Here is a 15,277-nt window from a genome sequence, read left to right as displayed (position 1 = left end):
CACCCAAAAACGTTCGATACCAATAAACATCGACTCCATCAGCTCGATTCCGGTTGTCGACGCGGGCCGTTGGGCCTACCCACGCCGTGAGGCCTACACCTCATAGAAAGGACGCCATTCAAAAGATGCCCTGAGTGTGGAGCAAAATTTCCACACAGTGACCATCACGGGGTCTGTAACCTGTGCTTATCACCAGAACACGACTTATCCAGCTGCACAGCCTGTGCATCCTTTCGATCGAAAAAGACCATTCAGGATCGGAGGGCCGTCGACTCGACATGCAGAGATCAGCGCCGGAACCAGTGGATATCTTCGACGAAGGTCCATGTGTCCTGGAGGAAGAGTCCGATGATCTCCAGATAGTATCCGAGGCAGATGACGCCGATGACGCAATACCTTTGGGTCAACGTGTGAGTACCCCAGCCAAACACCAAAATCGAAGGCAAAGGTCAACACTCTGCCTGCGGGGCCCAGTCGATACCGAAAAAACACTTCGAAGCCCCGCCACCGAGCCCGGCTCCGAAGAAAATAATGAAGCCTTCGGTAGCTCCATACCGAGCAAACCGCATGTGCCGATACCACCTGTTCCCTCGGCACTGAAACAAAAAGGTCCCGGTTCCGAAAGACACTCCAAAACAGTCGACTCCGAGAGACAAAGCAGCTCCAAAAACAACGAAGCCTGTTTCTGATGCCCCGAAAACAGCTTCCACTCCGAAGCCGATACTCTCGAAGCTGAAACCAACAAAGCCTGCTTCCGATACTTCCAAGTCCACGAAACAGGCTCCGGCTCCAAAGACAATATCTCTGGTGCCAAAATCTACGCCAAAGGACTCAACATCGACTCCTAAGGCTAAAGACAAGCAACAAACCGGTTCGGAACTGGAAAGATCGGCGCCGAAGGCTGTGCCTCAAGAAGAGGAGCTTTTCCAACCAGATCCTTTACAAAAAAGAATCTACATTGATCTAGAAACAGGACATGTTTCCACTACACCACACAGGAAGAGTAAGTCAGATACAGCACCTACACCTCCAGTGCCTGTCCAGAAGGACTCTGCCCCATCTCCTATGCACCCTTCTTCTGTATCTCCTTCTCCTGCTCTTCCTTTAAACATTTCACCTCAAAATTCTCCTCCTCATTCTCCACAACATACAACCCCTCTGGATGTTGATGATGATGATGATGAGTATAGCATGGGGGGGAGGTAGAGACCCAGATGACCCTTTTCTCTACCCAACAGGTTCACCAGACTGGGAGTATCCAAACCCACAGGATGTACCAGATATTCCTGACACACATATATATCCATCTAAAGCTTCTCCTCCAGAAGACAATATTGGGTTTGGACACTTAATTAATAGGGCTGCAATCTATCACAATGTCACCACGCATTCACATGAGGCAGAGGAAGATTTTTTGCTAGACACTTTTGAACACTCCCAAAATTCTGTGCAAATACCACCAATAATTAAAGGAGTCGTTAAACATGCACCAGAAGTGTTTAAAGATCCTGTAAGAGCTAGAATTATAAACCCAAGGATAGAGAAAAAGTACAGAGCAGCTCCTAGGGACCCTGCCTACATTAAAGGACAGCTACCCTTAGACTCCTTAGTAGTTTAAAACGCTAGGAAAAGAGCACATTCCCAAACATCAGGTGAAGCACCACCTCCTGATAAAGAATCCAAGATCATAGATGCTTCAGGAAAAAGAATAGCTGCCCAAGCTAGCAATACATGGCGCATTGCTAACACAGGCCCTCCTCGCAAGGTACGACAGGGCTCACTATGATCAGTTAGAGAAGCTCTTACAACATCTACCTGACCAATATAAGGCACAAGCAGATGACCTCTTACAATAGGGTAAGCTTGTATGAAATGCCTCCATTAAATGCGCACTAGATGTAGCAGACACTGCATCCAGAGCCATAAATACCAGTGTCCTCCTTAGACGTCACACATGGCTACGCATTTCAGGATTCAAGCAAGAGGTGCAAACTACTATCTTAATTCAACCATTCTTCCAACAACAATTGTTTGGTCCAGAGGTAGACACAGCACTTGAAAAAATAAAAAAAAAGGCACTGACACAGCCAAGTCTATGGGAGCTATGCAGTCCACCCAAGCAAGAGGCTCCTTTCGTCGCTCCTTTTACAGAGGACGCTCCAAACAAGCTGGAGCAGACAATTCAGCTTCCTTTAAAACAAATACACAAGCATCCTCTAATAAAGGATATTTTCTAGGAGGCTACAAAGGCAATAACAACAAGGGAAGAGGTCTAACCATAATCGAACCTCTCCCAACACAAAACAGTGACTTCCTTCTGCTCCCCCAACAGCATTCCACACCTCTAGGGGGCTGACTAACACAGTTCCTACCTGTCTGGAATTCCATCACAACAGACAAGTGGGTAAGACAAATTATCCAGTATGGTTACTGCCTAGAGCTTACAGATACCCCTCCACGTATTCCACCCAGACAGCGTCCAATGTCCACAGAACATCTAACGCTGCTCCCACAAGAGGTTCTCTCATTGCTGCATAAAGATGCAATAGAGCTAGTTCCGTTAAAACATCAAGGAACATGGGTTTACTCACTCTATTTCCTAATACCCAAAAAGGACGGAACACTAAGAACACTCCTCGACCTAAGGCCTCTAAATCTGTATATACACTCAGATCATTTTCACATGATCACTTTATAAGTGCTCCCATTATTGCAACAAGGCGATTTCCTAACCACACTAGACCTCAAGGACGCCTACTTCCACATTCCCATACATCCTTCTCACAGGAAGTATCTCAGATTTGTACTAAAAGGACAACACTATCAGTTCAAAGTCTAGCAGTAGTAGCAGCACATCTCAGAAGACAACATATCCACATCTTCCTATACTTAGGCGATTGGCTCATAAAAGCCAAGTCATTCAGTCAGTGTGTCCAACACACATCTCAAACAATTCAAACACTGCACAACTTGGGGTTTACAATCAACTACACCAAGTCACATCTCCAGCCCTCTCATGTGCATCAATACCTAGGGGCTACCATAAACACCAATACAGCTCTAGCTTATCACAGTCCAGCCAGGATACCGAGCATTCAAGCCTTAGTTACAAGGTTTCAAAGCCAACACTCTCTCCCAGCCAGAGTGTTCATGCAATTAATGGGCATGATGGCATCTTGCATTTTTATTGTACCATATGCAAGACAGCAAATGTGCCCATTGCAGGAATGTCTAGCACATCAGTGGAATCGGGCACAAGGACAACTAACAGACCTGGTGTTGGTGGACAGCCTCACACATCGCTCTCTGCAGTGGTGGAACACCAAAAACTTGTCCAAAGGGCGGACGTTCCTAGAGCCAGTTCCACAGATAGTACTGACAACGGACACATCACTGACAGGATGGGGAGCACATCTGCTCCACCACACAACTCCGGGAAGATGGACCGCTCAACAAAAGGTGCTTCACATCAATCACCTAGAGTTGCTGGCAATTTTACTAGCACTAAAGTCCTTCCAAGTGCACATACGGAACAAAGCTGTCTTAATCCGGACGGACAACATGACAGCCATGTACTACATACAAAAACAAGGAGTCACACATTCCCTGCAGCTGTCCCAGCTTGCACAAAACATTTTGAGATGGGCCATTCCACAAAAGATATATCTGCTTGCAGAACACCTTCCAGGAGCTCACAATCAGATAGCTGATCTGTTAAGTCGACAGACACAACAGATTCACGAATGGGAACTACATCTGCAAGTTCTTCAACCATTCTTTCACAAGTGGGGTCATCCAGACATAGAACTGTTTGCCACACACGAAAACGCAAAATGCCCAACCTTCGCCGCCTGGTTTCCACACCCGTTGTCCAAGGGCAGAGCGATATGGATGAACTTGTCAGGCAGATTTGAGTACGCTTTTCCGCCAATCCCACTAATACCACTAGTGGTACGCAAGCTCAGACAACAGTCTCTCAAACTGATCCTGGTAGCTTCCACATGGGCATGCCAACCGTGGTTCACCACACTGCTAGAACTTTCTATAGTTCCACACCAAAAACTATCTCTGACACCATCCATGCTAACGCAGAACCATGGAGACATCGGCATCCAGATCCAAGTCAACTGAATCTGGTGATCTGGCTCCTGAAGTCTTGCAGTTTGGTTACCTTAACCTGCCACCAGACTGTATGAATATCATTAAAGAAGCCAGAAGACCTACTACTAGAGCTTGCTATGCTGCTAAATGTTAAAGATTTGCCATTTACTGCACTAATAATCAAATTGATCCTTTAGTTGTTTCCATCCAAAATATTATCTGTTACCTTCTCCATTTACAGAGATGTAATCTGGCATATTCATCTATACGATTACATCTTGCAGCCATTGCGGCATACCTACAAAGCAGACAACCTATGTCGTTGTTTAGAGTACCAGCAATAAAAGCTTTTATGGAATGATTAAAAATAATTATTCCTCCTAGGTTACCACCCTCTCCAGTCTGGAACCTAAACATTGTTCTTACCAGGCTCATGGGACCCCCTTTTGAACCTTTACACAAATGTGAACTGCAATTTCTCACATGTAAAACAGCTTTCCTCTTTGCTATTATCTCTCTTAGAAGAGTTGGTGAGATTCAAGCTTTCACTATACAAGAACCATTCTTACAATTACACCGTAACAAAGTGGTTCTAAGGACTTATCCTAAATTCCTTCCTAAAGTAATTACTCCTTTTCATCTAAACCAATCTATAGAGTTACCAGTGTTTTTTCAAAACCTAGACTCTGTAGCAGAGAGAGCTCTACACACACTCAAAAGAGCTGTTCTCTATTACATCGATAGGACCAAATCCTTTCTCAAAACAAAGCAACTATTTACCACCACATAAAGGCAACCCCATTTCTAAATCAGGAATTGCAAGGTGGATTGTTAAATCTATGCAAATATGCTATCACAAGGCAAAACGCACATTAACAGTTCCTCCTAGAGCGCACTCCACACACAAACTAGAAGCCTCCATGGCTTTCTTGGTGAACATTCCCCTAGAAGACATCTGCAAGGCAGCAACATGGACTACAACACACACCTTCACTAAACACTATTGTGTTGATGTGCAAGCCAAGCAGCAAGCTGCAGTAGGCCAAACTGTCCTCAAAACTCTTTCAAACTACTGCAACAGATACAGGTGACCACCGTTAGGGGAGACACTGCTGCACAATCGATGCAAAGTGTAGAATCTGCAGCTCATATGCCTCGAACGGAAAATGCTACTTACCAGTATGCATCTGTTCTTGGCATGTAGAGCTGCAGATTTCTACATGCCCTCCCGCCTCCCCGGGACCTGTATCTGTTCCAGTTTTATCTTAATTAGATATACACGCATGGCCATCCCTTCTTTCTCTCTACTAACTCCATCATTTCCTATCATGGCGAAAAACAATCTAAGGATGGAGCCGATGCCCATGCGCACTATCGTCCAAGGGAGGAGTCACCTATCTCGGGACTACAAAGACTTCTTCCAAGATGACAACATACAATCATCCGAGCCCACCACCAGGTGGCGATCTAATGCAAAGTGTAGAAATCTGTAGCTCTACATGCCAAGAACAGATGCATACTGGTAAGTAGCATTTTCCTTCTATGGACTGGGCAGTCCTTCACTAGAGAGCGCTAGTCTGCAGCTCTTCCCATTCACAGCATAAAAAGTGAAGAAACAAAAATGCATTGTCCTTGGACTAGAATTGCACTTCGAAGATCGGCAGTCACCTTATAGCCTGGGTTTCTCACACAACACTTCTGCCTAACCTCTTGATATGAGACAAACCGAATCAAAAGTCCACTTATCAAGTACAGTGTACTTGCATTATTTTAGAGCTCCATGATAGGAAATACTGGACTGTTCAAACAAACAAAAGGTTGAGCAGCACAGTTTTTCAAAGCCATGCAGAGGACTTCACTTTAGCAGAAATGCAGTCAGTGTGTGATAGCTTTGTATATTATACAAGATCTGGATTACAACTTATCTTGTCTACAAATGGGTTTCTTTTCTGAAACATTTACATTAGCAACATTCTAATCCTAAGTCCAGTAACTCCGATCTTTTACACCTCAATGTTAGCCTACCATAGGTTACATTCATGTCAGCATTATATCCTTTCAGATCCTTCTGTATTCTATCAATTTTTTCCAAATTTTGTCTCACTTCCCCGGGCATCCTCTGCTTTTGTATATTGTTTTTTCAGCTGCACAGTACCAGTCTAATTCCGCTTCCTAATCTTTGACTCTGGGGCGTTCCTTTGCTCCCCAGCTCCTAGCTATATTCCTTTTGGCTATTGTGTCTGCTATTGTGAGCCATAGTGTGGCATACTTTGGCCAGTTAGTGTCCCCTGCAATGCATATTATATACATGGTGCATCTGGTTGGACACTCTGCTCTGTAACCATAGCAATCACCTGCGTGATTTTATTCCAGTAACTCTGTATTAAGGGGAAGTCCCACAATGTATGTAAGAAAGTGCATATTCCGTCACATCCCCGGAAGCATTTGTGTATCACTCCTATACATACGGTAGAGTCTAGTCCTGGTTGTATAGGGCACATATTTTGAATGGTCCAGTATTTGCATGAAATACATATTGCTTTCTTAATATAACCATAATGAACATTGATTGATTTTGGTCTCAAACAGGGGTTTAGTGCTGTTGGCTTTAAGTAGTATTTTCTTTTCCTGTTCATTGTCTTGAAAGTATCTTAACGTTTGTAAGCAATATTTTCCCATCTACACAACCTGTCCTGGAACAAATTTGTTCATATCCAACCAAAATGGTGTTCTACCTCCTGGGTGATGAAATGTATTTCTTCTCGCTTTTTTGCTGTAGATTAATATGGAATGCCCTTGAGTCGCCTTTAAAAACAGTAAATATACATGGAAATAGTAAATTTGTACTTTGTAGAACTAACTTTTTTTCCCCTCTTCCATAAGCTCCAGCAGTTTCTCCAGACTTTCCAACAGCCATCAAAACCACAGTCTCCGCCAGTCCTTGACAATAATGTAATGACTCAGGTGCAGTCCATTACCGCTCCGTTGCAAGGCACAACCACCCAGCAACCAGAGCAGAACACTGCCTTCAAAAAGGTAATTTGGTTCTGCAAAAGATGATTTAAGAATAACTATGCAGACAGGTTTTTCTCTTTCTACCGCACTTTCTGCTTGTAGGGTTGCTCTTGAGCATCCCATTTTTTTCAATTATGAAACTCTTAAGATTTAGAAACTGCATAGTACATTATTCAAGAACCTGAGTGTAGGAAATGTTTTAAAACGTCTTAGAGCGATTCCTCAGGACTTAAGATGAGAACAGGGTACGGTCCAAGGCAGCACCAAAAGTTCACCTCCAGCCGAACTAGGGCAGCTGGGTAAAGTGGTGCAATACAGTGTCAGATACCCAGTGTTAGTCTATGGGATGTAGGAAGCTGGTTCTTTATATGGTATGTGTGAGAAAGTGCCATCTTTCTTGCCTTGGTATGCCCCCACTTTTTTCTGAACTGCTGATGTACTTTGACTGAGTGTGCCCTGGGTCCCTGCCAATCAGGTACCCAGGGCCTGTGTTCCTTCCCTACAATGACAAGCTATGCTGAAACAAACTACCCAATTGGCATCTCTGGCCACCTGTCAGCCCCTAGTAAATGGTAACCTAGGTACCCAGGGCATGGTGACCAGAGAAGACCCCTGAGGGCTGCAGGACTTATTGTGCCACCCTCAAGGGCCCTGTACCCTGGCACCCACACACTGCCTTTGCAGGCTGAGTGCCTGAGTACAGAACTAAAGCAAGAGTCGACATAGCACACATCACTGTGTGCCATGCCCACAGAACCCACTGCCCTGGCATACTTCAGTCACCCCTCTAGCTGGCTGCCCTATGCCAGAGGTGAGGGCCCAGGTGCATGAGCCCTGTGCCCCTACAGTACCCAGGGCCATTCCTGGGCACTGTAAGTGCAGTGTTGCCATTTAAGAGTATATGGTGCTGGGAGGTTGTCATTCACGAACTCCACAGCACCACAATGGCTACACTGAAGACTGACAAGTTTGGTACCAAACTTCTCAGCACATTAATCCCGCACTGATGCCAGTGTGGGATTTAATGTAAAATGCACGAGAGAGCATCTTAGAGATGCCCTCCAAAAACCCGAACCTACAATCCACGTCTGGGCTGAGTGGCTGCAGAGGCTGCCACACAGCAGACCTGTTGCTGGACCCCTGGGTGGAGAGCCCCCCCGCTCTCCTGGGTCTGCAACAAAGCACATCCTGGGTGAGGTCCTATGTCTCCTCCCCCAGGATGGACAGTGGGAAGCTTCAAAGGCATACCGCCTCTGAGAGCTTCTCCAGACCATTTGCTGTACCCAGCAACCAGCCCCCAGCTCCCCACCATTCCTACCCCCACTCTGGCGGGAAGACTGGCGGGAAAAGTACGTGAGGGGGGTGTGCCAACCTGTGCCAACTCCACCCCTCATGTGGAGGAGGCGAGGTGAAGCACGACCCCGGGCTCTGGCCATCTTGTATATGGGGAGTCCTGCCCAATCCCAGCTAGGCTCCTGCCCCCCTCCCACAGGAGAGGAGCAGGGGGTGTACTCACCCCAGGACAGGGACCCATTGGTCCCTGCCCTTGCCCTACCTGTAACACCCCTAAATGTAGTATTTAGGGGCTCCCTGAACCTTCCTTCCAGAGATCCCGATATCAAAAGAAGAAAGAAGATCAAGAAGAAGACGACCCGCCGCGCAGCTGCTAACAGGACAACAACAACCGACTTGGCCCCAGCCCTACCGGCCTGTTGATCCTGGAACCTGCTCCTGCCTAATTCCGGCGACCTCCGCGGACAGCAACCTTGGGACACCCTGAGGACCTGCCTGCCTTGACCCTCTCGAAGATTAGGACTCCCATCAGCAGATGCTCTGCTGCAACAACCCACCTGGTGCTCACCAAGAAGCCTCGGACCAGCCCACTCTGCACCAGCCGAGCCCGGGCCGGGCCAACCCAAACCAAGACCACGAGGACGTCCCCCCGGCGACTGGGACCGAAGTCCAGTGCCCAAAGACCCTCTTCGACGGACCAGCCGATGCCTGCAGACTCAGAACCAGGGGCCAACCCAACCGCGACCTGCCGAGGGTAAGCTTTTCCGACCCCCAAAGACACCCCTGCACCCGGCGCTCCGCGACCCCCTGTGCCTCCCTTTGGGGTACCTACCTGTGCTCCAAGATCCCAACTTACCTCTCGAAGTGCTGGTCGCCCCTGGAGAGTCACCGTCCCCGAGCCTGCAGCCTTTGTTCCTTTTCCAAGATCTTCATTGGATTACATTGAGCGCCCGACGGCTCAAAAGCACCCTGCACCCAGCAGCCGGAGTGCCGCTGGCTGTGACCTCTTTGCCCTATCCTACTTCCCCCCCCTTGCCCAGAGCAAGTGACCAGGAGCCCAGCTCCCAGGGCCGCGTGGCCTGCTAGCCAGCAGCCACCAAGCGAAGGTCCCCTTTCCCTCATTGGATAACATTGGGCCTACCAACCTCTGCACCCGGCCGCCCCTGTGCCGCTGGGACTGAACTAACTGTACTCACCTGACCCTGGGGGACCCCTGAGTCTACGCCCAGAACCCTAACTTTACCAATCAAGTACTCACCTGGAAACCGGTAATTCACTTACCTGCCATTGGATATTATTGACCCATTTTGACTCGAAAATTTTCCAAGTGTGAAGTTTTGAAAACTGAAAATATTCCTATAAAATCAGCCAAAATCCGAATTCGAAAATACTCACCTGTGATCAGCGGAGAAGCCAGTACGGTACCTTTCAGCCCAGTACTGAACTGCAAAAGTAATCCCTAGCGGGTTTACTAGTAACCTGTATTTTTGCAGCGTGAATCTTTCTAGATTCACTATGCTGTGCATTATTCCGCGGTCTAGTGGTTGGGTCCCGAATCTTAGTCTTTTCTTTGTTTAAAAAAAAATAAAATTCCCTTAGCCCAGGTGGGCGTCGACGTCCCACCTTTTGGTGTCCTTCCCGTGACGTCCCGTGACGTCGGCATGCTTTCTGCGGAAGCTGCCACCCTTGGGTGCCATCTTCAGATTCTTTTCTCCGCCGTTGGGTGTGGATCGTTCCTGAGAGGGCTCCAGAGGTTTGGAGAATAAGAGAAGCCAAAAGCCTAGTTTTTGGAAGAAAAGAGTTGAGAAGACGACGTGAGACTACATCATCGAAGGGGACGACGAAAGAAGATGATTTTCGAAGAACTTCGACGTCCAGAAGAGAATGCGCACTCAGGGGGCCCCCTGAACGCAAGAGATGGACAACACACCGTTCAAATTCTGCCGTAACTGCCACCACAAGTACGCGCAGAAAGACCAACACCCGGTTTGCAACCTCTGCCTCCCGGTCGACCACGAAAGCAGGGACTGCAACGCCTGCTCCGACTTTACGCCAAAGACCATTTGAGTGAGACAAAGGCAAAGAAGAGCTAACTTCGCCATGCAGGGCAAGGGCCAACCACCGTCCCTTCGAGACCTGGGACTCTCGACCGACGAGGAAGATTACGTCGCCGAAGAAGACGACGGCTACACGGTCGTATAAACCGATAATAAGAAGACTCCTGAAAAGGTGGGAGACTCTGTGCCCCAAAAAGGCCCGAAAGACTCTCGACAGTCTGTCCAAGACTCTCAAAAAAACGAAGGCAGAACCTCGAAAGCGCCGTCAGCAGTGACATCCAGGCCCAGCAGATCCTCACAGAAGGACTCCCAGGCGCCGAAGGACGGCGACCAGACAAGGTCGTCGAAAAGCGTCCATGAAAAGGAACACTCGACGCCGATGAAGGACCCAAGACCCGTCTTGACGCCGAAACCCGTCTCGACGCCGGCTTACCAGACGAAGAGACCGGCAGAACCACTCGACACCGAACAGGCTGCCGAGATGGAAAGAAAGAAGAGAAGACTCGAGGCAGAGATGGAGAACATCCTGCAACAAAAAGATTTCGTGAAAAGGATGAAAGCTTATGTACTTCCGTCGAAACCAAAGCCACCGGTGGTAGAGTTAGTCCAGGAAGAAGAAGAGTTAGTCGTCGAAGGACCGTCGGAAAGCCAGGAAGATCTGGAATATCTGGAAGAAGAGAGCCTCTACTATGAGGAGGAGGCAGATGACGACCAGAGGACAATCCAGGGCTCGACATACTCTGAGACACAGGACCTAGAGTGGCAGGACCTCGAAACCGAGAGTCCAGAAGAGGGAGTGGACACATATCCTGCGAGGCCCTCGCCGCCTGACGACATTGGACTATACAGTGAAGTCATCAAGAACGCAGCAACAGCATTCAGGGTAAAACTCGAGGAGGAACAGACGAAGGCGGATTTCCTCTTGGAAACACTGCTCCCAATACAAACTAGGAGCCAGTACCTGCCAATGCTCGAAAGCATCAAAGGGCAAGGGAGAGAGGCCTTCAAAGAGCCTGCAACTTGCAAACCTGTCACACCCAGGATGGAGAAAAAGTACAAGCACTCCTCCAAGGACCCACCCTACATCCAGGGATCGGTCACTGCGGACTCCATCATTGCGGCAAGAGCAAGAAAAAGGCCAATGTCCCGACAACTTCAGGCCCACCTCCAGACAAGGAGAGCAGAAGGATGGACCTGACAGGGAGAAAGATCAAGAGGAATACCGCAACGCACTGGCGCATGGCTAATTCCAACGCCCTGCTGAACAGGCATCAATACCAGATCTTGGACGAACTGGGCCAGTTAGTCAAACACCTACCACAAGAATACCAGCAAAGAGCTTCGCACCTGGTAGAGGGGGGGAAGAACGTGGCAAATTCTAGCCTAAAAACCGCACTGGACGGTGCAGACACATCCAGTAGACTTATGATGCTGGGCATCACGGAAAGGAGACCAGCCTGGCTCAGAATCCCAGGTTTTAAACCGGAGTTGCAACACAACATCCTGAACACCCCGTTCAACAGAGAGACACTGTTCGGAGCACCAGTGGACGAAAAGCTCACCCAGCTGATAAAAGACAACGACACCGCAAGATCCATGGGACCTTGCAATTCAGAGGGACAAAGAGAGGGACCCTGTCACGGAGACCAAACGGGAGAGGGGGAAACCAGCCGGGAACTTCGCACCAGGCATTCCACCAGTCCCACCAGGGCGAGACCCAGACGCAACAAGACAAGCAAAAGCAACACTGGCAATACCAACAGAGGGACCAGTCCTTTTGCGGGAGGGCGAATGGACGTGGAAGCAATAGAAGGGGTGGACAACAACCCACCTCCAAGTGACTCTGCCATGCTACAAGTGTCCACCTTTTCAAAAACTCCCAGGGTGGAGCACAGCTACAACAAAGAGGAGTGGCTCGGGTTAAACATCCAAGAGCACGTAACACCGGTGGGAGGAAGACTGAACCTTTTCTTCCAGGAGTAGAAGAAAATAACTACAGACATATGGATCCTCAACACCATACAGTACGGATACTGCATGGAGTTGGAAAGAACACCACCAAACAAAAAAAAAAAGAGCACTTGCAAAGAAGGAACTAGAACTACTTCAAAGGGAAGCCAAAGAACTCCTGCTGAAGGAGGCTATCGAGCCTGTACCTCCCACAGAGAGGAACAGGGGGGTGTACTCAATGTACTTCCTGCTACCAAAGGTAGACGAAACAATGAGACCCATCCTGGACCTAAGGTTCCTCAACAAATACATAAAAACACAAAAATTAAAAATGACGTCCCTGCAAGAGGCCCTTCCTCAGATACAAGGCGGGGACTTCATGGTCACCATAGACCTCAAAGATGCCTACCTGCACATCCCAATGAACAGGCGGCACAAACATCTGCTAAGATTTGCCATCAACACAGATCACTACCAATTCACGGCCCTGGCATTCGGACTGAAATCAGCACCAAAGGTATTCACAAAGTGCCTCGCAGCAGTCACAGCACACTTAAGGAGGGAAGGGATCCACGTATACCCTTACCTGGACGACTGGCTAATAAAGGCAGGGTCATACAAGACATGCAAACGGCATTCACAGCGAGTGCCAGACACACTGATGGCCCTGGGTGTTCGAGGCATATGGGCTGCAGATGGTACATTTATGAATAGATCGCCATCTGGTGTTGGGCTCGGATGATTGCACTTGTTTTTCTCTTGGAGAAGTCTTTGTCTTCACGAGATCGATGACTCCTCCTTTGGGTGCTAGTGCGCATGGGCATCGGCTCCATCCTTAGATTGTTTTTTCCCCGCCATCGGGTTCGGATGAGGATCGAAGCGCTCCGGATCGACTTCGACAAAGAAAGTTATATTCGGCGCGTATTCCCTTTCCAATTCGACGGTATTGTTATCGAACGCGGCTACACTTCCGTTTCGACGTCAACAACAAGATTTCCAACTGCTACGTCGACGAGACCAAGAGGCCCATCTCGACGTAGTCCAGCCCGGAGTCCATGGAAAGGACTCCATTCAAAAAATGTCCAATGTGTGGTGCTAAGTTTCCACACAAGGACCTACACGAGGTGTGCAACCTCTGCTTGTCCCCTGAACACGAATCCAGGGACTGTGAAGCCTGCGCGGCATTCTCCTCCAAGTCGACGATTAGAAACCGTCGAGCCCGAAGACACGAGGTATCGAGAATGCAGTCACAGGCAATCCCGGAGCTGTTCGAGGACCAGCACCCCGAATAGGAGGAAGAAGAGGAGGACGAGGCGGGGTCAGAAGCGGACGAGTCCGACGTCGAGGAAATCGACGTTCATCAAACCGTGAGTGACGACGTCCCTTTACCAAAGAACAGACCCCGCACGGTGTCGACCCCGCCTTCGAGCCCGGTCAGACAACCGAAAAAAGTTTCAGACGCCCCGCCTTCGGGCCCGGCAACGAAACCGAAACACTCGGTCTCCCACCATGGTGGATCCGAAAAATGGCCCACCTCGACATCGACACCGAAGCTCCATACAAAGGAAAGCTCGAAGTCTAAACAGTCCATGTCGAAACCGAAACATGCTTCGACGTCGAAGACAACCTCGACACTGAAGACATCCTCGACACCGAAAACATCGGATCCGAATAAACTTTCGGTGCCGAAAACACAAATGGACAGTCAGAAGAAAAAGCACCTTTCGGAACCAAAAACTTCGGTACCGACACAGGAGCATCAAACCGATCCTAAACAAAAGACTCTGTTTATTGATCCACAAACTGGCAAGGTGTAGTGACAGAACTACCTTAAAAGAGGAAGAATGAACAGTTGGATGACAAAACTCCTCCTCCTAAGAAGAGAACAGTGGGGACGAATACAACTCCTCCCCTTTCTCCACAACCTAGAGACACACCCTCTTCTCTTCCTCACAATAGGCCAACTACTCCTTTCACACCACGCTCATCTACACCTATAACAGACGTAGAAAGTGACACAAGAGAGGGAGAACATCCTAGGGATGATGAAGACACGATCCCAGAGGATGCAGACCCATGGGAAGATTATAATGTAGGGTCAGATAATGATAACGACCCTGAACTGTATCCCTCAAAACCTTCACCACCCGTTTTGCACAACTAATTAATAGGGCAGCAAAATACCACAAGGTAGAGCTACATGCAGAACCTCAAATAGAGGATTTCCTGTTAGAAACACTACCTGCTGCACAAAGAACATCAGGAACACTACCAATGCTTAAGGGTCTCCTCAATCACACATCAGAAATATTCAAAGACCCGGTGAGGGCTAGGGTATTAAACCCAAGAATTGATAAAAAATATAAGGCAGCTCCAAAAGACCCAATATTTATCAAGGAACAAATTCTTCTGGACTCACTAGTGGTTACAAACGCTCGTAAGAGAGCAAACTCTTTAACTACAGGAGAAGCTCCACCTCCTGACAAAGAGTCTAAGCTAATAGATGCCTCCGGCAAGAGAGTAGCATCACAAGCGGCAAACAGCTGGCGCATAGCTAATACGCAAGCGCTACTTGCACGGTATGACAGAGCTCATTATGATGAATTAGAAAAACTTATCACGCATCTCCCTAAAGAACATCAAAAGAAGGCAGATCAACTCATACAAGAGGGAAAGATAATAACTAATACTTCCATTAAGTGCGCCCTAGACGCAGCAGACACTGCAGCAAGATCCATAAACACAAGCATCATGCTAAGGAGACATGCATGGCTCAGAGTTTCAGGGTTCAAACAAGAGGTACAAACATCATTATTGAACCAACCTTTTGATGAGAACACTTTTCGGCTCAGGGACAGATG

The 15,277-nt window shown here is 48.2% G+C and overlaps 1 protein-coding gene across 1 annotated transcript in view; it reads left to right on the top strand.

The window, feature by feature from the left end:
* SCAF4 (SR-related CTD associated factor 4) overlaps positions 1–15,277 on the top strand; it is a 1,013,644-nt gene that overhangs the window by 272,838 nt on the left and 725,529 nt on the right. The window contains exon 10 of the mRNA XM_078658400.1: positions 6,985–7,137. Within this exon, the coding sequence (XP_078514526.1) occupies positions 6,985–7,137 (153 nt within the window). The remainder of the gene's footprint in view (positions 1–6,984; positions 7,138–15,277) is intronic.

This window comes from Lissotriton helveticus, chromosome 8 (genome assembly GCF_964261635.1).
Source record: "Lissotriton helveticus chromosome 8, aLisHel1.1, whole genome shotgun sequence".
Taxonomy (NCBI): Eukaryota; Metazoa; Chordata; class Amphibia; order Caudata; family Salamandridae; genus Lissotriton; species Lissotriton helveticus.
The sequence above is the reverse complement of the archived record's forward strand: the minus strand, read 5'-3'. Positions and strand labels throughout refer to the sequence as shown.